The sequence below is a fragment of the Poecilia formosa genome, unplaced genomic scaffold (genome assembly GCF_000485575.1).
Source record: "Poecilia formosa unplaced genomic scaffold, Poecilia_formosa-5.1.2 Scaffold537, whole genome shotgun sequence".
Taxonomy (NCBI): domain Eukaryota; kingdom Metazoa; phylum Chordata; class Actinopteri; order Cyprinodontiformes; family Poeciliidae; genus Poecilia; species Poecilia formosa.
The window spans coordinates 163,157-190,509 of NW_006800476.1; the positions used below are offsets into that span (position 1 = coordinate 163,157).

The following is a 27,353-nucleotide window of genomic DNA, read 5'->3' on the forward strand; positions in this document are numbered from 1 at the left end:
AACATTGAACTGATGGTCACTGATGTGAATGTTCTACTGTCAGAACCAGAACCAAAGACCAGAGATGGATTCTTAAAATATTCCCAAGAAATCACTCTGGATATTAACACAGACCACAACAAGCTGTTCTTATCTGAGATTCAACCCCAGGAAAACTTTAATGACGTCACAGCAGCTGTGTCAGAGGTCAGAGACAAAACACAGGACCTCCCGGGAGACACATGGAGAAAAAATTCACTAAGATCCATTAAAGTCGGTGATTTAGAATCAAAACCAGAACCAGAACCAAAGACCAGAGATAGATTCTTAAATTTTTCACAAATAATCACTTTGGATCCAAACACCTTAAACAGATTTCTATTATTATCTGCGGGGAAGAGAAAAGTAACATTTGTGAACCATGAACAGTTTTATCCTGACCATCCAGACAGATTTGATGGTTTATGTTATCAGGTTCTGAGTACAGAGAGTCTGACTGAATGTTGCTACTGGGAGGTGGAGTGGAGAGGAGGAGGAGCTGTAGCCGTTTCATACAAGAACATCAGCAGAACAGAAAGACTGGGATCCGATGACCAATCCTGGTCGTTATATTATGACAGAAACAGTTACACATTTCATCACAACAACATTAAAACTCCATTAGCACGTCCAGTTTCCTCCAGAATAGGAGTTTATCTGGATCAGACAGCAGGTATTCTGTGTTTCTACAGCGTCTCTAAAACCATGACTCTGATCCACAGAGTCCAGACCAGATTCACTCAGCCTCTATATGCTGCGATTAGACTTTGCTTTTCATTTTCCTGTCCTGATGGATCCTCTGCTGAGTTTATTAAACTTAAATAGTCAGCAGTGATTTGAGGTCCAGTTGGTTAAAATGTCTATTTTAGTTTCAGCTCCTTTTTTTTCATTGTTGTTTTGGAGAGATGACTGTTGTCATTTCTTCAGTGTCCAGAGATCAAATGTCTTTATGAAGCTATTTTATCATCTTGTTGTTTTGTACTGTTGGAGTTTGTTTGGGTGCTGCCCCTTCCTGTTTCTGATCTGCAATGGAGGATATCACTCCACAGGAGGATTTTTATTCAGCTAACTAATTACATTTATTGCTTTGTCAGACCAAATATTGTTGTAAACTGTGATTATCATCATCAATCATCACATAAGGACATCAGTCATTATTTATCGGACAAATATCAGATTCTGGATCAAACTGTGTCAATAATCATCTTGTGACTCTGATTTTAAGCTCTATTTCGTTTTACATAAATATCTAAATAAAGTTGACTCATTGTTTGAACATGAAATGACTGTATCTTATTTTGTATTTTGTTTGTGTTTTATTTGATTTTATTACATCTGTCAGTAACATTTTGTGGTTTTCAGGTGAGAACAAAGTGAGTAATCAGAGTTTTTGTTACTTTAAGTTGAGATTTGTTTTCTACCTGCAGATGGCAGGAGTCCTGAACCTCCTGTGGTCCTAAAAAGACACAACAAACACTGACTGTCCTAGCTCTGTATGGTCTCTCTTCCTCTTTTACTTGGAAGACAAGGCTGACAAAAGTGTGGTGCAACCTGAAAGATGGCCACCAGATGGCGACAAATGCGACAGTGTTCCTCAGCAGAAGAAATGCTGAAATCATGGAATTTGTGTTTTTAGACTCGATTAAACATTAAAATAAAATGTGATCCACAATTATCAAAACCACGTACTGAACAAAGATCGACACAATATCAATTTCACACTTTGATTTATGAATTGTAGACATTTATTTTCTCTCTCTTTCATGTATTATTATTATTAATATTATTATTACTATATGTATCTATTTATTTTTACAAAAAATATAATTTTTTTCATTAATTTTCATTTCAAATGGCCACAGCTGAACCAACTAGCTAAACAAAGGCATCACATGTTCAAATACATAAGAGCTTAATTTAAAATAGACCAATAAATTATAAACACTATTATAAATGGCATCAGTCAAGTTCAACAGTTTTCAACAAAAATACACACCTGCCTGATTTTTTTTTACATTAATCTATCATAGGTACAACATAATCTAAACTGATGTCATCATAAATGCTAAACAAATGTAGCTCAATAATTAAGCCTTCAGAAACTCCACATTTGAACTTTGCTTATATTGATTTAGATTTACCAGACGGCAAATCTGGTAAATCTAGATTTACCTTCACCTTCTAGTTTTTCCTTCTAGTTAAAGGAAAAACATATCAAGTAGCAGGAATTATGAATGTCTTGTTTAATGCTGGGAAAAGAGCAATTTATAGATGAAGTGATATTCAGTACAGAGAAAAATCAAGTGATTCCAAAGAAATGACAAAGAAATATGTCAGGATAAACAGATGACTAACTTGGTTTATATAACTGTTTAACTCATAAACAGGACTAATTGTTTACATTGATTTCTCCACTTCTTCCTCATCGTCTTCTCTTTTCTCCATCATCACCAGCATTTGTTCTGTTATCAACTCGAGCTGCAGGAAAAACACAGAAACAATCACTGGCCATGCAATTATTTATTTATTTATTTATTTATTTATTTATTTATTTATTTATTTATTTATTTATTTATTTATTTATCTTAATAAAAAACACATTCTCTTTTGCAACGTGAACACTAGATGGTGCCAGAGAGCCATCTCTAGTTTACAAAACGTTGGTCTGAATATTGTCATTGTGATCGTTTTTTTTTTGTTTTTTAAAGAAAAAACGTAGAAACTTTAAAGGATTAAAGTAGGAGGAAGATTATCATGGATCCAAGTTGGGTTTTTATCTCGTGAACCGTTTCTGTTTTGATGTTTTGGACCATTATTCTGCTCAGAGAATGAATGAGGATCTATTTTCAGTTTTCTGACCACATCCATTACATTTTGATTTAAAATGTCTCGGTATTTCAGAGAGTTTGTGATGCCGTGGATTTGAACAAGGCTCTCAGAACCTCTGGAAGAAGAGCGGTCCCACAGCATCACTGATCCTCTACCATACCTTACAGTGGTCCTGAGGGGCTTTTCCATATATTCATTCCTTCACACAAAACCCAAAGGGTCTTTGCTGAATCAAATTAATATAGAGTGCAAATTGCTGAGTCATAATAGATCATATTAATGTATTTCTTATAAGTCAAAAAAACTATTTGGTAAGTGCAATTAATTCACCAACTGTTATTTCACTATCAGGTGATCTTACCTCGTGCCCATTTCCTGTATGTGTGTATACACAAGATGAGGATGAAGGTGTAGAAGATGAAGAGCACAGAGCCACATATTAATCTGGGCCAAAATATGACAGGAGGAGAAGTGGGAGGAAAATCTGTTGGTTGATTTTTAGCTGAGAAGAAACAAAAATATAACATTTTAGCTTTAAATATCAAAATATGAATACCTTCAGATGTCTAATGATATTTTAAAACCATCAGAAAGTTTTTGAAAACATGTTTCAAGGCAATCAATCAATCAATCTTATTCATGAAGCACCCTTTATACTAAAACCAACTCAATGTTTGATGGGCATCGTTTTGCTGCCTTGGCCATTTTTTAGGCCCGATAAGAGTTTTTTCACAGCTCTCAATGAGTTCCCAATATTTATGTAATTAAATGAAAACTTGGTTACTTAAATCAATGTAATTGATTTAAGTTTGAAGCAAATATATGAGCACATCCTCACCTTTCACTGCCAACCAGCTCTGTTGTGATTCTCTGTCAGAAGGATGTTGACACTTGTAGAAACCTTCCTCTGCTTTCAGAGTGAGCTCCGCTGGGATCTTCCTCCCAATGAAAACATCATCTTTATAGAAACGAGCAGAGAAATCGGATGTGGATTCATCATTGCTGTCTTCTTTGTAAAAACAACGTAGAGTAACATTTTCTCCCTCCTCAACAGGATGCGGTGGGCTCTCCAGGATCACACTGTTAGCTAGAATGTACATTAATCACCATGTTAAGGAAATGTTTGCTTTGTGACAACCACTCATTTAGCTCTAACTAGGTATTTAAACTGTAAAATGCATCAAGCCCATTGGCTGTTACCAGTTACGGTGATGTTGACCCTGTTGCTGCATCCTCCTCCCTGAGATTCACACCAGTACTCCCCAGAGTCCTCTGGGTAGGCGTCCTCAATGGTGCAGGAAGAGTTGCTGGGTATGGCCCAGCCGTGCTGACATTCCTGACCAGCGATGCTGGAAACTGTCCTCTTCACTGTCCAATTGCTGGAGTTTGCCACACAGGTCAGAGTGATGCGGTCATACTGGAAGAACTGGGATCGGTGCGGAGTGACACTCAGCGTGGCTGGAGGGAGGTAATTACAGAACAGGACTTTTAAACACACTGTTTCTGTCAGAGTACAAGACTCCTGGAGGTGGTTTGTTATAGTATAGCAATGGATCACAATGGAATGATCCCAACAATGATAAATGAAAAGGGGAAAGATGATTAGAGGAACTGGACCTCAGCCACACAGGAGCAGGTTGCCAACTTCAACGTCAGGAAATGCTCCTCTCCCAAAAAGACCTGTTTTAAACATCTTAAATCTATGTCGACAAGCTGGACATAAACTAAGCAAGATGAATAGGGGCAACATCTGCACTAATGAGTATACGGTAAATGAATGTTATAGTGAAAGGAGAACAAGGAGACTTTTCCTCCAGCAATCACCAATGAGTTTTGGGTTTTAACTGTAAGAATAAAATCAGGGTTGGAAAACGACTGGCTGAGAAGCATCTGGCAAACATATCCTCTGGATGTCTTCTGATTTTGGTGTTTTGGAGCAGGGATTGCCATTTGGAGACATTATGTCTCATGACAGGCTGAAATGGCTTCTGGTTGACCTTTAGGGAGACAGAGCAGGAAAGGGGATCCGCTTTGCTGAAAGAGTTTCCCCCCATGGCCTTGTCTTGAATATGCAGGAGAAGGTGAATATCTGATATCAAAACCAGTTTTGCATTATATTCTTACTCAAATTGAGTCCATCTTTATGTTTAAATATGAATTCCAATTTCTGATTATAAAACGATCAGGTTGGACGTAAAAAACACAAAAATCGAGAAAATGGAAAATCAATGGCTTCAATCTCTATAGGCGCATAGAAATTAGCTGTTGTATGGCAACTGTGGCAGCACCTACTGGTTGTCTTGAAGTTGTGGTGGGAAGTAAAGTCACCACAGCCGAGTGAGAGGTTTTAAATGACTAGAGTGTTTAGGATCTGGGGTTTCATCACCAGCTCTTTACCATGTGTCTGACTTTCTCTTTACTTTCTTTCCTTATTGTAACAGAGAAATGTTCTGTCTCACCTAATTAACCCTGGAGATTTGCTCCATCTCACATAATTTTTATTATAAATCTATTTTCACAAAATAAATACCCAAGTATAGTGAACAAAAATATAAACGGCCCATGTCAAATATTGTTGCCATGTGGAGTTAACCACTGTAAAAGAGCATTTGCTGACTTTTATTGTACAAAAGTAATATTTCTCTTGATTTGTGTATAATTTTTAATCCAACTTGCCATCGGTGAGCATTACTCAGTGAGTTGTGTTTTTACTCAGTGCATGGCTGGGGCATGTCCAGTGGGTGAGACAAAATGAGCAGCAACTGGACAATCCTTGGACTGGGAACAATGAAAGGCCCCAAAACGTCAAACTTTGTCACAAGTCATAAAGCCTCAGATGTCTCATGTTATGCCATCAGCATGTTGGATGCAGGGATGTCCAGAGCAGCAGCTGCACGGCTCTGTGTCCATTATCGGATCATCGGCCGTTTAAGAGTTGGTTTCCAACAGACTGGCGGTTCTGCAAATCGACCTCATCCTCGTTGGCCACATGTGACCACTCCAACACAAGATGGCCACGTCTGGCTCGTCCATCTGTGGGATCAGTTAAGACCAGGGATGCACACATCTGATGAGACTATCGGTCTGGACGACAGACGCATCACACCTCAGACTGTCCGCCTACCGGAAACCAACTGGGTCACAATCAAACTCCTCAACAGACCCCATCATGTTCAAAGGACTGTCAATCCGCTACAAATGGCCACATCACGATGATATCAATGCAGATATGAAGATCAGTAAATACTGAAAATATAGTTTGAGAACCCAAATGTTCATAAAACTCTTATATTTGACATGGGCCGTTTATATTTTTGTTCAGTGTAGGCACCCCAACAAACAGAATAAGGAACAAACAGTAGAGGAAATATTGGATAACCTTCATATTTCCTCATTGCCATGAATGTCAAACAATATATCTGCCCGTTTCATGGATGTTATGTAAGCCACTACAATTCTCAAGCAATGTCGACCCTTCTCTTGTTGTTACCATTATGTAGTTTCTTGTCTTTCCTTTTTTGCCACAGTTTCAGTTGTTTAAGTAAACACTGAAAAAAGAGAGAGAATGACATCTGTTGAATGTGTTTCTAATGAGTAAATATTTAAATGTTCCTCACATTGTTGCACAAATAGCTATTTATATGCAAGTGACATTTTTCTAAGTGAATGTATTAAACTATATGTTTTTCTAAAGTTTAGACAAATCTAGATAAGTGAAAATAAGCCTTACCTTTATGTTGTACATTTTAAAATGTAAGATCATATTATTTATTGAATTCCCATTTTGACTTAAGTTGCATTGACTAAAAATCTCTCTGAATGGTGTAAAATACTCAAAGGTGCTGCCACAGTGCAACCTGCTATTACCAAACTACTGAACCAGATAAGCTGTTCTGAACAAATACTGACCAATATGCAGTTCCTTTGTCACATTTGCTTTCCATGAAAAATACCTGACATAATTGCTAGATTTCTATTCAAAGCCTCTTTGTTTATCTTGAAATGTGCAGTCTGACTTTAATATATTTTTTTATGGAAACAGTCGGATATCTTTACATTTTATTTTCAAAACCCAAGAAAGCTGGTCAGTTTTTCTATATCAGAGAAAACAGAGACATGCCGGGGTAAAAAAATATATTAATTGAAATGTAGCTTACAGAGTCTTTGATTTCTGAGGAAAAATGAAGAAGTCATAAAACAAATTAAATATTAGAAAGTTGTTAAAGGAAATACACTTACAGAGGACGAAACACAGTGATGTGAGCGCCATATCGAAAGCCGATGATATCACTTCGCCCTAACTCAGCAGCTTTAACACGTTGACAAGAAGGTGATGAACCTACAGGAAGTCTTTAAAATGTTTAGAAAATATAACTGATAATATTTCAGTAGAGATTCCTTTAAAGTGTCTCAGGTTTAGAAGAGCAAGTTTTCTGTTTCTGTTTAATTTTATGTTCTGTTGTCATATTAAATTAATTCATAGTTACAATGATTTTCATGTGCAACACCTTCAGAAAATAGCCGTCCAACTCAGCCCTATAACACCAATGTGTTTTTGTCTCTGCACAGAAAACCACAGTCACACTTTGCACAAAATATTTTCCACCAGGTCTTATGAGAACTGTGAGCGTTTCTCAGCAGAAAAGCTGCTCAGAAAACAGGAAACGAGCAACAGCCATACTTTCAAAACCAAATCAAAGTTTAGATTTAGAAGACAACCACAAATATTTGTGTTACTATTTCCACAAACCAAATATGTAACACTTTACTTTAAGGAGTGGCATAACACTGACATGACAGTGTCATATACATGATTTAACACCTGTTATGAACATGAAGGAGTTTTCATGAACGTTTACAACTGTTGTCAGGAAGTGTCATTTGGTAAATAATGACATTTTTAATGCAAAGTTGCATTAAAATTTGTATTAAAAGTTCGTTAAATGTTTCAATTTTGCATCATAGGAGTCATTATTTACCAAATGACACTTCATGACAACAGTCGCAAACGTTCATGAAGACTCCTTCATGTTCATGACAGGAGTTAAGTCATGTATACGACACTGTCAGTGTTCTGCCACCCCGTCAAATAAAGAGTTAACATAAAGGGACTTTCTGTTCTCTCATCATAGAGAAAGGGGCGGACCGAGGAGTTTCTGACAGACTTCAACTTCCTGGTTAAATTTTATGTGATGCACTATGGAGAAACCAGAAACAAGTCGTCAGAGCAGAAACAGAGACAAAATAACAAAAAACACCAATTTCTCAGGAAGGAATAATTTTCACTTGTTCCAAGTTGAGGGCATGAAGAGACTACCCCGTGTTATAAAAAGCTGCTCCGGAGTTTTAAAATGTTTTAAAACACGGTGAGCCGCTAGTGGGCAGACATAGTGTCCCCACCAGTGGGCTGAGCAGGTTTTCTGGAGGAAACCCTGATAAACTAAATGCCTCAGCCCCGCTGCATCTGGGTCCACTTTCAACGATACCTCATCATGACACAGACATGTTACCACCAAGCAATGCAAATAATGATGGAAACTGGAAAGTGTCACATTTTAATTCAATCCTCCAGTCCTCTGAGGAATACTTTATGGGTATAAGTAGAGAAACTCATTGATGCTTTTATCTTTAGTCACATCGATTACTGCAACAGTTTCTTCACAGGTCTGCCTAAAAAAATCAATCCTCCAGCTGCAGCTGATCTAGTGACTGATATTTTAGATGCAACCCACCTGGATCAAACGAATGGCTTGTTTGTAGAGCTGCGCTGCTGCTAATAAGGGAAGTTCACCTTTTTACTCAGGTGTGTTGGAGCAGGGATGCATCTGTCAGTTGCAGGGTTTGCTCTGGACCTGGGCACTCCTGTCTTAAGATATGCATGATGGGGTCACTGGTATCATTACATTGACAATAATTGTTCTCGTGTCGGGTTTGTAATTCATCACCATTGGCTGAATACTTTGAAAACAGACATGAGGATAATTCTAAATGTTTTCTGGCAAAAAAAGAAGACGTTTTGATTAGATAAATGATTTAAATAAAGCAATTTCATCAATTTCATTTGAAAAGTTGAATTTTTTTTTGCTGCTAGTGTTTTAGTCAACAGTTTTTAGATGAAATTAGGATGTCTAATGTTTTATAAGTTGCAAGAAGACAGAACAGGGGGAGGAGAGTCAATCAAAGAGGTCTGAAGTTAAAAAATGTTTTCTTTAAAGTACATATATAATTAAATGCTTCTAGAAATTCTGAAAAAAAAGGTTTCATGCATTCCATGTTTTCCATAATTTGAATATGCAAAGAATATTCAGCTAAATTTTAATTTCTGCACAACCATTTTTACCACAAATGAAGGAAGAATGGCTTCTGATTTAATGACATGTTTGTTTTTATAAATGCAGGAATCTAATAACCTCATGTTTTTTGGGAGTTCTGATGAGACAATCCAGTAACCAAAATATGCATTGACCCAATCCATCTCCATTGGTGCCCTACTGTGTTTAAAAATCCTAGACCCGCCCCTGGTGCAGGATATAAGGCGTGAATATGAAAGTGGATCCATCAGAGGGCATCAACCGATCCTGGCAATCCTCAGTCGTGGCTCAAGCTTCTATATGAAAATTAATCTACAATGAAGCTGATTCCTGTAATGTTGCTGCTGCTTGTTTGTTCAGATTGTTTCCTCACAGAGGACACCAAGGGTAGGTCACTGGTCATTTTTATTCATTATTACTTTTCCTTACTGCTTCTTTACTCTAAAATATCTAATGTGAAATAATATAAATCTCAGTGACATCATCCAGATCTCTGTGCGTTTAGCTGCTCACTGAATGCAATAAATCAAATGTAGTCTGGGAAATTAATCCTAATTTGATGGATATCTTTAAATGCTAAGATGTTTATGTTATTTGTAAACACTTCTTCAAAGAACAAAATATGACTCACATGCTTCCTCCTTACTATAATGCAGTTAAAGATCATTTCATTTCTGCACCACTTCTGTGTTTACTCACAGAGGAGGTTTAATATATAGATAAAGGATTTAAAGGTCAGAATTATGCATTGTAACATAAAATACTAAAAGGTAAACAAATTTAAATATGAGGAAGATAGACACAGACTTCAAAACCACAGGTGGCTTCATTGAGGAAAAGAAATAAACTGACACATGATTGTTCTTTCCACACTTACTTCTTCTTCCCTAAAATGACACGTCATTTATTGCAAATTGGAAATGTGTTGGACACAACAGAATGGACACATTGGGATGTTCCTGTTTATGGGAAGGTTTATACCTTCCCATAAACAGGAACATCCCAATGTGTCCATTCTCTTCGCAAAGTAGAAATAAAAGGATGAATCTTCACAAATAGCAACAAATATCCTGTAGTAGATGTTTTTGAAAAATCACAAGATAAATTTTTCTAAAGGTTATGATGTATCTTACTTATGTGGACTTGAAGTCTTCTTGGATGGAAAACCTTTTCACTAATTTGTGTTGTATAATCTTCATACTGGACGTCTGCTGAGTTAGGCCAGTCACTTTAAGAGGGATTATTAGCTATCGCTTGTTCTTAGTCCAAAAATCAGATTTAATTGATTGTGTTTGATTTGTAAGGCAACAAAAAGGGTAAAACATGCCACGCATGGGGTTGAATACTTTATATGCACAACGCATGATCTCTAATAAGGCAGCAGTTTGCATTTCACAGAATAAGAAATATGTTAATGGAAATGTACAAAGTGGTGAAAAAGTTTAACACCTGAGAATAAAAGTGAAAACTCTAACAAGATGTTGTTGACATTATGTGGTTGTTTCTGGGGTTTATTTGTAAATGAATGGATACAAGCTCAGTTGGTTAAATCACATATTTTTTTACAGATCCAGATTTAGTTTGCCCATCCAAGGCCATAGGAGCAGTGAAAAGTGAGGACGTCCTCCTGCCATGTCACCTGGAGCCACCAATGGACGCTTCAGCAGAAACAGTAAAATGGAAACATGGGAATCATGTTGTCCACCATCATCATGGGGGAAAACATGATTCTTCAAAGCAATGGGAGCATTTCAGAGGGCGGACGTCTCTGTCCTCTGAAGGGCTGACCGAAGGAAATCTGTCCCTCACGCTGTCCTCAGTAGACCTCCTTGATGAAGGAAGATATAAGTGCTCTGTTCACACCGAGTCCATGAATAAAATGTGTTATATTAAGCTCAATGTTGGTAAGTCATTCTCAGCAGCTGAAAATCAAAAGGGCCAAATATTAAACATGTTTAATGATTAGATGTAGAGAGAAATATCTGCAAGGTATTTACAGAATTAAATTAGTTTCATGCTTTGACTTTAACAAGTTGGTAGTTTTATTTCTATTGCCTTTCATTCCTTTGTGTAGCCAAGTGACATATTAATATATAAATGTTAGAGCAGTGGCCAAAACCCCTGATAGTTTCAATGTATTTGTAGTAAGACTTTATGTTTGTTATGGCTTTCACCTTTTATCTGGCCCAATCCTCAGGACATAAAGGGTAACTGAGGACCAGAGCACTGGCCTGGTGTATAAAGAATAACAGAGCAGGAAAACAAAATAAATAATATTCCCTGAACCTTTATTTAAGAAACAACGGTATCATAAATGTGCTACATGTTCATAAAGTCTCTTTTAAGTCCAGATTCAGGAGGATATGTGACCAATTCAGTCAAGTCGTGTTTATTTGCAAAGCACATTTGAGCAACAAGATCAACATGATAAAAACTTAAAATAATCACCAATTATGACACAAGCAACAAACATTACATTTTGTGAAAATCAATCATCGAAATCACCAAGAATATTCTTCATCAAAAATGTTGATAAATGTTTAAGTTGTTATTAATTAAAAGCAGCTCTAACCAGCTGGGTTTTAGTCTGGATTTAAAGGCACTCAGTGTTTCAGCTGTTTTACAGTTTTCTGGAAGTTTGTTCCAGATTTGTGGTGCATAGAAGCTGAAAGCTGCTTCTCCCCGTTTGGTTCTGGATTTAGACCTGAAAAATCTGGAAGGTTGATACAACAACAGATCTTAAATGTGTTTTGAAGACCTGCTGTTTACTGATGTATTGACAAGTTCAGATATTGGAAAATGTTCAATACGTTACTTTAATAATGCCAAAGCATCGGCTCAACAACAGCAGTTTGCACCAATAACAGAACTGCTCTCTAAAGAAAAATTAATAGTGAAATATGGATTTTTAGCCTGTACTGTACACAACAAAGGAAATGCATTATTATTAAATGGCTACACCAAAGAATTTAAGGTTATTTCTAAATTAAATGTTTGTTTCTACAGAACCAAATGTAGTCTGCCCCTCTGAGCACATTGAAGTGACAGCAGGTGATGATGTCATCCTGCCATGCCGCCTTGAGACGCCCGCAGACGCCTCTGGAAAAACACTTCAGTGGAGACAAGGAAACAACATTGTTTATGAAAATGAAAAACATGACACTGCAAAGGAAAAAGAGAGAAATACAGAACGGTTATCGCTTTTCCCCGAGGAACTGGCTGCAGGAAACCTTTCCCTGAAAATCTCTGCAGTGCGTCTCGAAGACAATGGAAAATACCAATGCAGCTTAATTTCACAATTAGTAGAGCAAAAGGAGTTGCTCTATTGCTCTATTTTTGTCACAGTAGGTAAGTTGGTGATATTTTTAGTTGACTAATAAAAGACGCCATCTTGACAACGCAGAATTACACATGCATGAATTTAAGCTTTGAATTATGAGTTTGTCTCACTCAGATTTACTCCTGAGTGCTACATGAACTATTAGACATCAGTTCTTTGTTTTTGTCTGTGGCCTAAAAAGAACTTAATGTTATAAAACCAAAGTGTATGTTGTTGTGCTACTGGAGAAAGGCACTGATGTTTTACAGTAACTGTGATTTTTAGTTTCTGCAGGTGACAGAGAGGTTGTGGGTCCAGATGAACCAGTCACAGTGGAGGTGGGACAGGTTGCTGTCCTGCCGTGTCATTTGGAGCCCCCGTCTTCTCTCTCAGATCTGACTCTGGAGTGGACAGTCAACAACTCCAAGGTGCACATTCACAGAAGTCACAAAGACAATCCCTCCATGCAAGATGAGAGATTCAGAAACAGAACATCTCTCTTTAACTCAGAGCTGGATCGTGGTAACATTTCCCTTATGCTGAAAAATGTCACCACAGAAGATGCAGGAAACTATTCCTGCTTCGTTCCCAAGTTGGATGGGAAAGTCAGGAGGGTGAATGTTACTTTGAATGTTGGTAAGTTTTAAATCTCTACAGTATAAACTGATCTTAGGGAAATATTTAAATTTTCTAACACATCTTGTCACGATTCTTCTTCAACATTTCCAGTAAAGACAGATCAGTGTACTTGTCCAGGTGTGTAAATATCTGTAGTGTCATCATTTCTCATCTTAGATTTTTGGCTGCATTTTGTCATATTTTAATGTTTGTTTGTTTTTCTGTGTCCACACAAAAGTTCCTCCCCATAAAAAGCACAATAACGATGGTGAGTAGACATTTTCTTTGGATCTATTGAAAAATAACTTCCAAATATTAAGTTAACGCGCCACCACCATGTTTTACTGTTTGCATGGAGATTATCTGAGTTGTTTCTGTACTTAACAAAACCTTTGTAACTGTGAAATATACTCTATTTTATGCATTCAATGTATTCTTCAGTGAAGTATACATTAAGTACAAACTCCTGTATTTCCTTACATCTACACTTAATAATAAGTTTGTTTTTTTAAAAACTAAGTAAGTTTTATAATAATCCATAAATAAAACTGAGCTGGACTGCATGTCTGGTTCAAGTTTACAGCATGTTGTAAATCTGAACCTGTTTTCTACGTTCCTTCACCTTGACGTACCTTCCCTTGGGGGTGTCGGGGGGATGCACTGATTTATGTTTTCCCATCCACCTGAATAACATGTAGTTGTTGGCTGACAGAATTATCAGCCAATCAAAATTGACATAGAGTTTTGATTGGCCCAGCATGAAGTAATTAAAGGCCCAGCAGTAATTCTCAACCCTTAATATAATCTGTAATGATTGGTCTGCAGTGTTCTTCGAAACTTAAAAATTGGAAAAATCTTACATGTTTCATATCTTTTCTTTCTTTCTGTTTTTTTTTATAGAAGAATCATCTTCCTGCAATATTTGGTTGCAATGTGTGGATCTTTGTTTTGACTTACTTGTACTCTGCATAACTGTTTATGGATTTATGAAATATATAAGACATGGTAAGTAACATAAATGACTAACAAATAGTATAAGGCAGGGAAATATAGGACATTTTGCAAAGCACATTTCACACTCAACCTAACAGATTAATTAAAGATATTCCTCTTAAAAAAACTATGACCGAACAATACATAGTGAATGTAGAGAACTCAAGAGCAGCAGTTTTTCATCTACGTCTGTTAGAACGAGCAGCGTTGGATCCAACATCTTGGGGGAATAACTGCAGATATATGGAGAATAGCAGCTTCTCATAAATTCAGACTCGAAGATGAATCTTTATAGCATTTTCTGGAGTAATTTTGCTGCTGCAGAAGTTTCATTCAGATCAGAAATCTGACGCTGCTTTTTCATGGCTTATGGTTTTAATAAGTAGCCTTAAGTAGACTTATAATTGAAACACTGTAATAATGAATTTATTAAGGTGAGATTCTTTCCACCCTAGATTTTTCTAGATGTTTTTGTTTTATTTTATTGTATTTTGTCACCTATGATGTCACATCCTCTTTGTCTCTAAATATATCAAATTGGAACCAACCCAAATTAACTTGGTGAAACATTTAAATTACATTTGTCAGCTCACTTTGCATTGATAATGAGGGGAAAATTTTTTTTTCAAGATTTACATTTTTATACCATACTCTTTAACATTAACTGCAAATGCAGTTATATTAGTCTACATAAAGAAGTGTTACTTAAAATGTATTTTAAGTGAGATGATAAAAATGATAATATCTTCCATAATGCCATGCATCACCACATGACATTATGGTAATGCATGGCACTCATTTGTGTTGTATTTGTTGGAAGCTACTTTTTCTTGATGCTCTTGAACGTCTCGTCTCCTCTGTCAGAATTGTTACATTAATCCGGAAATGGCTTAGTTAGCTGGTCCTAGAAATACATTGCCTTTTGCTGCTACAAATTTAAAACCGTTATTGAATCAAATTATCTGTATTTTATTCTTTTGTATGATTATTTCATTCAAGCTTTTAAAGTATAATTAAAACACGTTGAGTTCATAAAATATTTGTGTTATTTAATAGGTCAACGTGCAGAACCAGAAGGAGAAAATCAGAACAATCTGAGAGCGATGCCACATGATGATCAAGGTGGTGAATGACTTGGACCCAAAGAGGCGGCTCACCAAACAGCTGCTTCTCAGTAAAAATAAATAAAACTGAAAATTTGATGTGCCGTGCAACAACAAAATCAGTGTTTCTAAATGGCTTTGTTCTTTATAAAGCAACAAAAGGCTGAGGAGAAATAAGCTGTGCTTTTTCTCACAGCTTTTTGAACATGCCAGCTGTTTTCTTTGGTTATAGTGTGCTGCAGTTATTGTGCTTCCTTAAGATTGAGTGAGATAGTATTATGTAATAAGTGGGAAGCTAGTTATCATTTGCATATTAAAAATAAACAATAATTATAAACAATAAATACATATTGCAATTTTTAATTTAGTCTCTGTTCACATTTATAGTAGTACCTTAAAAACTAAAGTAATATTATTCTCCAGCTACAGCTCTAGGATGTTTGCATTCTGTTTTTCTTCAGTTCAGGTAAAACTTATAGGTGGAAATGTGACTCCATAAAAAAAGCCAAGAAAACTCAAGTAAAAAAAAACCTTTAAAAAATGTCAATTGAAATTTTTGGAAGGCAATTTGTCGCCATCTGCTGGGCAGTGTACAGAATGCGCCTCTTTAGTAAAATAAAAATATTTAAAAATTTGCGTTTCAATGATTTCTTAAATTCCTTTATAAATACATATTTAACTTGACATTGACTCATGTAATGTTTGAATTACACGAGTCATTCCTAGTTTGCATTTCTTGTTACTTCTTTTATTCGGTGGTAAAGAAAGTGAAAGAGTTTATGAATCGAGCTGCTTATTTTTTTTAAACCAAGCGCGTTTATGCTTTTCTAATAAAAGCTTAGACAATGTTATCCATTTAAAATTTTAAATTCAACATTTTCATATGTTGTTTCGAAAGACTCTACACACAGTCATTCAGGCTGTGTGTAGACATCACAGCCTGAATGACCCAAATCCATTTTTTTTATGTTATGTGATCTGTGACCTTTTCGTGACAGTCTGAACAACACAGACATGATTTTTAGAAATGCAACCCAGGTCATTTAGATATGTGGCTCTATTTCAGATACGTTTCTGATCTTTTCAAATCAGACCTGAGTCTGTTTGTCCAGGTTGCATTTATCTGAACATCACTGAAACTCAACAAACATCACTATTCTACAAGCAGGAAGAAAAACAACAACCATGATGGACTATAATGAGGATTAAGATGTTAATGTTCTGGCTCTGGTCAGACAACAACCTTAAAATCACAAGCTAAGCTCACAGCTCAGATACTGAGCACTTCTTCTTCTGTTATATGGCGGTTAGGAAAACACTGAGAGCGCTCTATGTGACATTATTGTGCCCAATATTGGGCATTCAGACACTTTCAGATTGTTTGTGGTTCACATTAGCTGATCACATGCCTGTCACAATGGAGCATCTGCAGAGTGCAGAGCCCAAGTTTACCTCAGAGTTTCCTCCACCAGAGATCTCTGTGGTTCCCTGTTGATATTTGTTACTTTCCTAGATTTACAGCCAGTTTTACCTGCATACAGTTTAACTGTGTGTTTCATTTCATACCATTTAAACTGATATGTCTCAGTTGGTAATTTTGAAAAAAATGAAAATGCACTAAATAAAACGTATTTATAAATCAAACTGTTTAGATATTTATCACACCAGAGCTGCCCAGATGCCTTGTAATCAGACAATGGATGGATTTCTAAGATCAGACATGTGTTATTTATTTCAAATATGCACCGTACATTTATCTTAGAGATGTTTATAACTTTACATCAAAAATAATTTCTGTTGCGTTTCGATTTTACAGACTAACTTTGTATTATTTTTGACCACATCACCTGTGTGAGGTGACATGGCTAATGATGCGTTTCCAAGTCAACTACACAGCAGAGGAGAAGGATGCCGTCCTGCAGCGCCACCTGGAGCCTGAGCTGGACGTCACAAGTCTGACGGTGGAGTGGAAACTCCAGGACAAACTGGTGCATCGGCATCGAAGCCGTGATGACGAAGCATCTAAAGATGATTCAAGGATGTAAAATAATTTTAGAATGAACACAAAATTTTCTCTGGATCAGGGATCCTCAAATCCAGTTGGCTGGTGTCCTGTAGGCTTTTCGATGTGTCTCTGTTTCAACAAACCTGAGTGAAATAATCAGGTCGTTGGCTGGACTCTGGAGCGAGGAGGTAACTCAGCCATTTGATCAGCATCTACAGGACCCTGCAGGATCTCTGCCTGCAAACAGACTGTATTATGAGACTGTAATGCTCTAATTCCTCCTGGTGAGGATTTTTGGTGCTGTAAAAATAAATAAATGTTTATTTATACTTTTGAAATGACTAATGTTTACTTTTATTTTTAAATGTATGTCAAAAGTGTATATAAAAAACATTCTTTACATTTTTATTGTTGTGAATTTCACTTTTATCTTCAAAATATTTCCCACTATCAATTATTTGCAAAGGGATGTATTGTTGAAAGAAAGCTAATTTATCAATATATTATCAAATTATCAATTATTTAGTATAAATTAACTTCTTAAAAGGAAGAAATTTTAGCTGTGTATGTTGATTTTTAACAGATATCTGTAATAATTGATTTAATTGAATTGTTAATTTGAGCTATTTACTAAGTCAGGAAGGGCATCCATTTTATAGATTTTAAATGGTGCTAAAAGGTCTAATGTAGTAATTAATAACCAAAAATATTCTTCATATTGCACATGAAAGAAAATAAATAATATTTTATAGAGTTACTTTAAAAAGAATATTAGTTATTTCTGTAATATAGAGTGATGTAACAAAACAAGTCTGAAAAAGAAAAGTAGTTGAGTAATTCAAAGGGGAACTCCAAAATGAACCATCATTAATATTTTAATTTAATATTTAACTTTATCATAATCCATATTCTTAGCACTGGTGCCTTGCAGCCAGAAGGTTCTGGTTTCAGATTCTGCATGGAGTTTGAATGTCCCCTTGTGTCCATTGGCTCTTACCAGGTCCTTCAGCTTCATAGTCCAAAAACATGCAAGATGGTTTTACAGAGACCAACTACAGATTTCCAGTTCCACTGAAGCATCTCATGATGTGAGTCAAGTTTTGGGTTTTGGGGAGGTTCTACACTGGAAAATCACAAAATTATTGTCTAGTTTCTTGTGCAAATATCTTAGTAAATAAATAAACTTAAAAATAGCTTTTAAACAAGATATGGGAGTTGGTTTTAGCGAGTTGGCCAATAATTCCTTAATAGTATTGAAAAAGTTGACTAGATTGTGGAATGAAAGATACTTTAAATCACTTCCACAAGATGATGAGTCTAATGCTCTGTAAATCTGGTGGCCGGGCGGCTATAAGGCAGCCGGTTTATGATGAAAAAGTCTTAATACGCCATAACACGGATCATGTGGTAGATATCTAACCGCTGGTTCTGTTTTATAACAGTTTGCATCTCTCCAGTTCAGAACGAACGGGTGAATTTTGACTCTAAGGGTTTACCATACTTATCAATAACTCCGCCTTTTTATGTCTGACCCGTTTTATGTTCCGGGTTACACCGGCTTGCAGATTAAGGCATGTTTTTGGAACTACCACCATTTCTAAATGAAAATGTTCCTGCGAGTGAAGAAAACGTCTAAGAATTTTTGGAGGGTTTTCATATTTGTTTTAGTTTCTGTGGAGAAAGTTCACGGTGAGTAAAACTGTTTCTCTAACTGTCCGGGAAGTTTACTCGCTGTACATCCGACCGCTGTCGTCCTTTCATTTGTCAACAAATTGACATATCAACACCTACAGATGGTGATTGTTACCGGAGGTTGGAGGTCGGTCTGTAGTTTGTCCAGATTGTGCAGTAACTGCTGTTTCCAAAGCCTGGGGGAAACACCGGATGAAAGCGATGAGTTACTATTCGGGTCAGATTATTAGCAGCGACATGCAGGACTTTCTTAAGAAAAGGTGCGGGTAGGATAACAAGACAGCAGGAAGAGGAGCTTCATTTATTTATATATATTTTTCTAGGGTTTTATAGTAAAGTAGTTGAAAATGAGTCATTCTGCATTTATGTCTGGGTTCAGCATTGGAACTGGGTTTAGTGTGGCTGATTAATCCTTTAACTTTTTTTATTTTCTCTGAAAAGAATTTGGCAAACTCGCTGCAGGCCGTGTTTGGTTACAGTTCAGGTGGTGACGTCACTGGAGGGTGTGTGAACCTGTCAACTGTTGCAAATAAAACTTGAGCATCGTTCATGTTTTTGTTTGATTTCCGCCAAGAACGTCTCCTTGCATGTTTTAGTTGAGTGATAGTCTTTATAGATTTCATAATAAACGTGAAGTTGAGTTTTACGTCATTTACGTTCGGCTCTACGGCAGAGTTGCTTAGTTGATCTAATTGTGCATAGCTGACAGTATTACCTGCCACTGCTGTTTGTGAATTTTGTTTAAAGTAAATTTTCAGAAAATGTAGAAAGTTGAGAGCACTGACTTTACAACATGAACCATTCTGCATGTTTGTCTGTTTACAGGTGGTTATAAAGTAATTGGTGTATCTCAGCCAATCAAAGCTGCTCCTGGTGATGATGTCGTCTTGCCATGTTGGGTCAGTCCAATTTGGGATGCGACAAGGAAGACAGTGGAGTGGTCCAGACTGGACCAACGGCAGGACTCAACCAAAAAGTACGTGTTGGTGTACAGGGCCTTGAAGCTGGACAGGAGCCTGATGATGGAGTCGTACATCGGGAAGGCGTCTCTGATCCCCGAGGCCCTGAGATCTGGAAACGTAACCCTGAAACTCACCAATGTGACCGTTAACGACAGCGGGCGGTATAAATGTTTTCTCCCAAGTCTGAAGACACATGCAGTAATTCAACTCTTGGGTGAGTAGATGATGTTATCCTTTCTTTCAAATGGAAAACGCTTCTGACACAACATTTTCCAAAACAGTCTCAGATTCACCAAAGACTGGAAACCTGTCAAAGCCAAAGGACAGGATTAACATAGAGTCCACAGGTAAAGTGTGCAATATCACACCCTCATTGTGGAAAGAGGCGTCTTTAATTATGTTTTCACCATCATTTAACATTCCTTCTGCTTTCAGATAAACGGGATTGGTGGAATGTTCTCTGGGCTCCTCTAATATTCATTATCATCGTTTCTTCCCTCTTCATTAAAAAAAGTAAGTCAGACAGCAGTAAAACACGTTGCTTTTTTCTTTTTTTGACTGATTAGACGGGGCTCTGCTGGGCTGAAAAATAAAACGTCTTTCACAGACAAGAGGAACATGCTCCTCCACATGTTTGTGTTTTGGAAACTGTTTAGCTGTGTTGGGTTCCTGTAAACAGGACTAATTTCTGAGTGCTTAATAAAGCATAAATTTGTGTTTAATTTAGCTCTGGGACAACTGTGTTAATAGAATCCAACTGTCAGAGTTTCCTGCAGTCAGTAGTGAACCATCAAATGTTCACATCAATGCAACTCTGACCTGAACATCCTTTAAAGTTCTGAGCTAGAAGTCATAATGTCATTATGAGGCCACAATACATCTTCAAAACCTTGAGCCACAGCCATGAAACAATACAAACCTGTTTTATTAAAATGCTGATATGCAGCACCGTAAACGGCCTGTTTTATATGATTTATATGATTAAATTAGTTTTAGGACTAACTTAACTAAAGTTAGTTCAGTTAGGACGTAGCTCTAATACAGGCTGCTGCCTTTATTAGCAGCATCTTATAGCTGCTAATAAAGATAGCAGCCATAATAGTTAGCACCACAATAGTTAGCATATGCTAACACCACAGATTTTACACCTTACATCTCCAGGACACGTCCCTCTGGTGCGACGTCAACAAATGAGCAAAAATGCATAATTGATTAATCTCTTAATAAAATGAATGTCTACAATGATATGTTGAAATAAAGTGACTTATTTTACACAGATTAAAGCTTTTTTTTTTTAAATCTTCAGTGGTCAATTTATTGAACTTATAATTCATAAAATATGTTGGAAAAAGAATCAAATTTCCTGTTTATTTGTCCTTTATGATAAAAAGGTGGAATGTATGTTAAAATGGATGAACTGCTGGCTGTGATTCAAGGTTAACTGTCCTCTTTCTTCTCCTGACAGTTTGTCGTTAGACGTCAGACTTTGTGGAGGACTTGAAACCTCAGGATGAGCCTCATTTACCTCTGGAGATCCAAAAAAACAAACAAAGAACCGAGCCAACACTGGACTTTCTTCTATCCCATCTTGTCCCTCTATTTGTCATTTTCACCTGCTGGCGTCAAACATAATCCAGGTGATTTATGATTTTACAGACACCAAAATCAACCGACTTCTACAGCACAGAGTCCCAACAGTCTCCCTCTAATGCATCTGTGAACAATTTAGTCAATTTACTGTAATTTATTGTTCTTATAATATTTTTTAAAGTTAAGTGATTTCTTTCAGAAACTAGTGTTATTTTATTCTTATTTTTTTTGTATATTTCATATGGAGAGAAATTGATCAGAGATCAGTTATTTTTTAAAGCTATTTTTATAATTAATATTAATGTGAGGTAAATGTTTACAGAACTAATCTGTTGCATTTTTCTCATTTACATTCTTAGATCAGCGTCTCTATCTAAAGGTGTTTTCATTTTTAAAAAGTTCACAATTTAAAAATAACTTCAAGAATTCTATTAAAAAATTATACATTGTAAAAGGTACAGAATATTGTTCAAGTTTGTCTTTTAAATACTTTGAAAATATTTCTGTTCAGTGTGAAGTATAGACTTACTGTGTAATTATAAAGTTGTTTATGCCTCAAACTTGGATATTGATGCATCACAATGACTCATCTTTGTTTACTTACTATTTTTTTTACAAAAATAATGAGAAATAAATACCTGAATGTTTATACATATGAATTAAGTGCATAAACATTCACGTTTTTTCTGTTTTTATATTGAAGTTCTTGATTTTTTTCTTCAGATTTTTTGACTAAGTAACTTTTTCTGAACTAACTTAAAACCCAGAGATGCTTCAAAGGGGAGAAAAAAGTCAACCTTCAATTATCAAACGTTTATTTTATGTTGCCTGAAAATGTTACATTGTCACTGTATTTTCTATAGTTGCATGTCTGAATGCATCACATTGGATATGAAGGTATGAAACATTGTTTTAACATTTTCTAATATGTTCTGCTGACACTTAAGAGAAAACTGGAAATAAAGCAAAACATTTGATTTGTGCTGAGAGCATCAAATGTGTTTATCATACTTTTTACAGTCTCACATTAAGAGGCAGAATAAATGACAGTGCAGCAGGAATAGAAACCATATTAACTTTACTTTCTAATAGTTGTAAAAAAAAGTTTTGTAATATGAAAATACATTTTTAAGTTAAATTTAAAATACATTGTTACTAGTTAGAAACTGTTTACAGTGGCACAAACTAATGCAATAAAATAGAAATTAAAATAGATTCCAGGTCAACACAAATACATGCAGCAGCTTCAGTGTTTTGGTTGTATTACCACCCCCACGCCACTAGAGGCAGTACCAACCCCCAAAAGACGTGACGAAGGAGCAGATTTAGACTACAGAATTTGGTAAAAACTGAGCTTTACTGAAGTTATTAAAGACACAAGTTCAAATCCATGCTGACAGTGGAGCTCCTTCAATCAGGGCTCCTCCGCAGCTCTGATTGGCTCAGCAATGTAACGTGATCCTCTGGAGCAAGTGATGGCAAAGCGGGGCGTCATCACGAGGCTCCGCCGAACCCCTGAGACCGACTCATCGAACCCCTGGGGTTCGATCGAACCCAGGTTAAGAACCACTGGTTTAACAGCTTCAGTCTCAGATTAGCTCAGCCCTCCAGGTCTGCCAGCAGCAGAAACAGAAACATTAAACCTGATAAAATAAACTACATTTGCTTTGCATTGTCCCCATATGATGACAATGATATAGTACGATCCAATTAAATATTAGATTCTTGATTAATATGGGTTGTTGCTACGTTGTTATGGTATTTTAAGATCTTGTTCAATGTGCCTCTTTTTAACTTTGAGTCCCTGCCCCTCCAAAGGTCTCTGCACGGCCCTGTCTGCAGCCACACTGACTGTCACTCCCAACCGATCCCAGTTCTTCCAGTACAATGAAATTGTTCTTGCCTGTGTGAGGAACTCCAGCGGCTGGACAGTGATGAGGAAGATTATGAACCGGCCTCCTCAGAAATGTCGTAGAGGCTGGGGAATCCCTGGAAATTCATCCTGCAATATGGAGAATCTCATTCCAATAGACACCGGCGAATACTGGTGTGAATCTGAGCGAGGAGAACGCAGCAACAAAGTCAATCTCACTGTTACTGGTAATGGACATGCATCTTGTTTGAGTTTACTTGAAGTGTGGTTATTTTAACCTTTTTAAGTTAATGTAATTCTTATAAAATTGTTTTCATTTCAGATAAAACCGTGATCCTTGAGAGTCCTTCATATCCTGTCTTTGAGGGACAAAATGTGACACTTGGTTGTTCCTACAAAGAACCATATGGCAAATCCACTTCAGACTTTGAAGCTGAGTTTCACAGAGATGATGTCTTCATTGGGAGAGAGAAACCAGGGAAAATGATCATAGAAGCAGAGGAAGGTTTCTACAAGTGTCTCCATCCTTTTAAAGGAGAGTCACTGAAGAGCTGGCTGGCAGTGAGAGGTGAAGATCGACTGCTTTGTTTCATTCAGGCTGTCAGAACTGAGTTACCTTTAAGAAAAGGTGGATTTTGGTTAAAACTTTTAAACAAAATGGGCCCCTGCCTCTCTCCTATTGTTCATCTCAATCTCCAAAGCGTTGCCTCCAATGCACACGCTAAAGAAACCTGTTTTTCTGGCTATATTCTCTTATTTAAGTAAATATTTGCTAGAATAAGTAAGTTTGTTCAAATTACACAAATGTTCTGACAGAGTAAAGTACCATTAATTATCCTGTAATAATGTTCTAAAAATAGGGGATAAAATGCAGTAGATGTTGTTCAGTTTATGTCAAAAAGACACTCCAACAAAGTCCTTTAATAAAATTGTAATTTACCATTAAATGATTATTGCCACTGAGCTTTTCTTACCCTGATCCTATATAAACAGATATAAAAAAAATTAAACCTATCGGTTCAATTCAATTCAGGTCACTTTAGTTATATTCATCTAAATGTCGTTTCAAGGCACTTTATAAAAATTCATTTCAGTTCAATCATTCCAATTGATCCTAGCTGTCAAACTGTATGGTTTGCTCAATTAATTATTGAAAACAGTTGAAAACGTTTCTATCCAGCAGGTTTCCTTAGACGTTTACAGGCCAGTGAAGGTTAAAACCTCTGCAGACCCCAACAATCTTCAAGTTGCCTTGTTGCTCCAGCCTGAATCAGAGACTGATTCGTTACAGACTGACTGCATTCAGGTCTGATGGAGTAAAGATGCATCTAAAGGCTGCAGAGCTGCAGCTCCTGAGGTCTGGACTTCAGCACTTCTGGTGGACAATAACTTGCTGGATGAACCTGATTCTGGTTCTTCCTTTTTGTATTGTGACTGAAAGTTTTATAGCTGTCGTGTACCACAAATTAAATTAAATATTTTATTTTATTGTATTGTTTTTGCTTGCAGCTAGAGTTCCCCAAGCAGAAGTTTCTCCTTCTCCTCCTCCTCCTCCTGGTCCCGATGTTCCTTGGATCAGAGTGATTAGTTTCATTCTGCTCTTCATCCTCTACACCATCATACTAATCTTGTGTGTTTACACATACCGTAAATGGGCTCGAGGTGAGTTTTACCATCCTATCCAATGGAAAATTATTGTGAAAATGTTTTCTGCCTGAATTTAACAAAGGCTGTTATTTCTGCTCCTTTTATCCTGGGGTATCCCTGTTTTACTGAAACTGCTCTAAAATCATAGTATTTTTTAGAAATCACATCTTTTTAATAAAAACAAATGTATTCTTAAACATCAAACTCTCTTAATGGGATGTAAATATTGGCTTGTACTCTTTTGACCACTGGTCAGTACGTCTTTAGTTTCTGCTCCTCTAAGTGAATCTGATAAAATTAGAGCAGCTGGAGGATTTGGCAATGTGGACTCAGAGATGAGTCAGAAGAAGAACAGGAAGAACAAGGTTTTTCAAAATAAAAAGAGATGTGATTCTAGTCAAAGTAACATTCATTTAATCAGAGCAATACATAACGCATATACCAAGTTTTATTTATATATTTTGACTATATTATGTTATTACAGCTGTGAATATTGATCCCAGTTATCAAACATTATGGGAAGCTCAGTTTATTGTTGAAATAGTTTTCTATCTCTCTCACACATTCCTACAAACACCCTGTGACCCACCACTTCCTCTGCTCCAGACTGAGCTGCACTGAATGAAATTCATCGTTTACACATTGACGATAGAGACATTCTGATTCAGATCATTATGATCTTCTCTGAAAAGTCAAAGGTTTGAAGATCTTGACACTGTAATTATTTTGGCCGTGTGTTTTTTCTCCTGTGAGTTGAAGTCAAAGAAAACAATCAATGTGGTAAAAATGTTAAATCTGGTTCTAATCTGGTGACTTTAGTGGTAAAGGAGGTTTTAAAGAAGGCAAAAGACAAAATAAATGTAAATGTTAGTCAACTCTACCGCCCCCTGGTGGAGTTAATGGAAAGTAATGGGTAGTAATCATTTAACATGCTCCTCTCTTAATTATTGTTAAATTTCAAAATGTCTATCATGTTAGTAATTGTTGTCCTTTTTCTTGCAGCCAAGACTGATATGAAAAGGAGAATTGATGATCACGTTTTGTTGAACTGAAGACAAAGAAGACAAAATATTGATCATCTGTTTATTGAAGCAAAATGAAAAATAAGACGAATGATATTAAAAATACAGAGAAATGTGATTTATTCTCCCAGTCAAAACAGAGTATTAAAGTATTTTCATCTGATTTTATAGACTATATGAAGTTCAGATAAAATATATTTTGCACTTTTTATAGTCTGATACATAAGTATTTTAGTAACATATGCAAATGGTTATATTGTGGACAAGTCAGCCACTATGAGCTGAGAGGAAATAAAAACATATATCAGACATTTTCCAAGGTTTCTATTTATTCAGCAGCACTGACTTTTGAATGGGAATCTCTAAACTGCCTTTATGTTATTTGCAGATGTTGGTGTTTCAGCTTAATGCAGCTTCCAGATTAGCTACACGAATATTTCAAACAAACATGTTCAAACTGATTTGATTAACAACAAAATATCTATAATCATTATTACATCTGTTAAAATCATGTGTGTAGCAATCAGTTATTTTTCTTTTGAACCTATGTACAACTGTAGAATAAGCTTAAGGTTGATTTTGTATTTTTAAGAGTAACACTCTTTACTCCTTTTTAATAGTCGGCTGCTTATGCAGTAACTGATGTAACAAACTGATAGAAGCTGTTAAATGACCAGTGAACTACTGGCTTTGACAGAGCAGCTGCTTAATTTGCTTTTGCCTTGGGCCGGCTCAACATCCTTTTGCTCTTATATCATTACTGTATTAGGAGATTGTTTAGTAATTTGTTTTATTTGCTCAACTAAAATGTAAAAATAAATAAATAAAATTATGGTATCGAGATCTTGGGTTGTTTGTGTTTTGGTTCTGTTTCTGTGTTTATTAGTTTCTTAGTGACAAAAGGCTGTTAGTCACTGGTGCAGCAGGTCATTATAACATAACACTGGTTTCACTGAACTTACATTCCAGATATTTATTATGAGAACATTAAGATATTTCTAACTATAGATTTGACAAAATATCTATTTAAGATATCTCTAGTTACATTGTAAATAACATTAATGATGTCAGTTTTACCACTGAATTGCATGGAGACTAAATTCAATGTCTGCAACAGACTGGTGACCTGACCAGGACGACCTGACCGGGGTGACCTGACCAGGGTGACCTGACCAGGGCGACCTGACCAGGGCGACCTGATCGGTGTGACTTGACCAGGACGACCTGACCAGGATGACCTGACCAGGACGACCTGACCAGGACGACCTGACCAGGGTGACCTGACCAGGACGACCTGACCAGGACGACCTGACCAGGGTGACCTGACCAGGACGACCTGACCAGGACGACCTGACCAGGGTGACCTGACCA

The 27,353-nt window shown here is 36.5% G+C and overlaps 4 protein-coding genes across 4 annotated transcripts; 3 read left to right on the forward strand and 1 right to left on the reverse strand.

Annotated features, from left to right (window-relative positions):
* Positions 1–2,440: 2,440 nt before the first annotated feature.
* On the reverse strand, positions 2,441–7,131 carry LOC103129335 (uncharacterized). The gene is made up of 5 exons (XM_016665001.1): positions 7,087–7,131; positions 4,048–4,305; positions 3,686–3,934; positions 3,209–3,349; positions 2,441–2,496 (listed from the first exon to the last, which is right to left on the reverse strand). The coding sequence occupies exons 1-5, from the start codon at positions 7,115–7,117 to the stop codon at positions 2,441–2,443; spliced, it is 735 nt and encodes a 244-aa protein (XP_016520487.1). The 5' UTR covers positions 7,118–7,131.
* A 2,253-nt stretch (positions 7,132–9,384) lies between these two features.
* Positions 9,385–15,288, forward strand: LOC103129336 (butyrophilin-like protein 2). The gene is made up of 8 exons (XM_007540388.2): positions 9,385–9,545; positions 10,727–11,062; positions 12,165–12,506; positions 12,763–13,113; positions 13,207–13,233; positions 13,334–13,363; positions 13,996–14,100; positions 15,145–15,288. Exons 1-8 carry the CDS (start codon positions 9,476–9,478, stop codon positions 15,219–15,221), a joined length of 1,338 nt encoding a protein of 445 aa, XP_007540450.1. The 5' UTR covers positions 9,385–9,475; the 3' UTR covers positions 15,222–15,288.
* Positions 15,289–18,803: 3,515 nt separating this feature from the next.
* LOC107834170 (myelin-oligodendrocyte glycoprotein-like) lies at positions 18,804–21,394 on the forward strand. The gene is made up of 5 exons (XM_016665009.1): positions 18,804–18,885; positions 19,714–20,064; positions 20,132–20,197; positions 20,286–20,363; positions 21,316–21,394. The coding sequence occupies exons 1-5, from the start codon at positions 18,804–18,806 to the stop codon at positions 21,324–21,326; spliced, it is 588 nt and encodes a 195-aa protein (XP_016520495.1). The 3' UTR covers positions 21,327–21,394.
* A 1,809-nt stretch (positions 21,395–23,203) lies between these two features.
* On the forward strand, positions 23,204–26,067 carry LOC103129338 (Fc receptor-like protein 5). The gene is made up of 4 exons (XM_016665007.1): positions 23,204–23,540; positions 23,636–23,881; positions 24,823–24,975; positions 25,963–26,067. Exons 1-4 carry the CDS (start codon positions 23,219–23,221, stop codon positions 26,010–26,012), a joined length of 771 nt encoding a protein of 256 aa, XP_016520493.1. The 5' UTR covers positions 23,204–23,218; the 3' UTR covers positions 26,013–26,067.
* Positions 26,068–27,353: the final 1,286 nt, after the last annotated feature.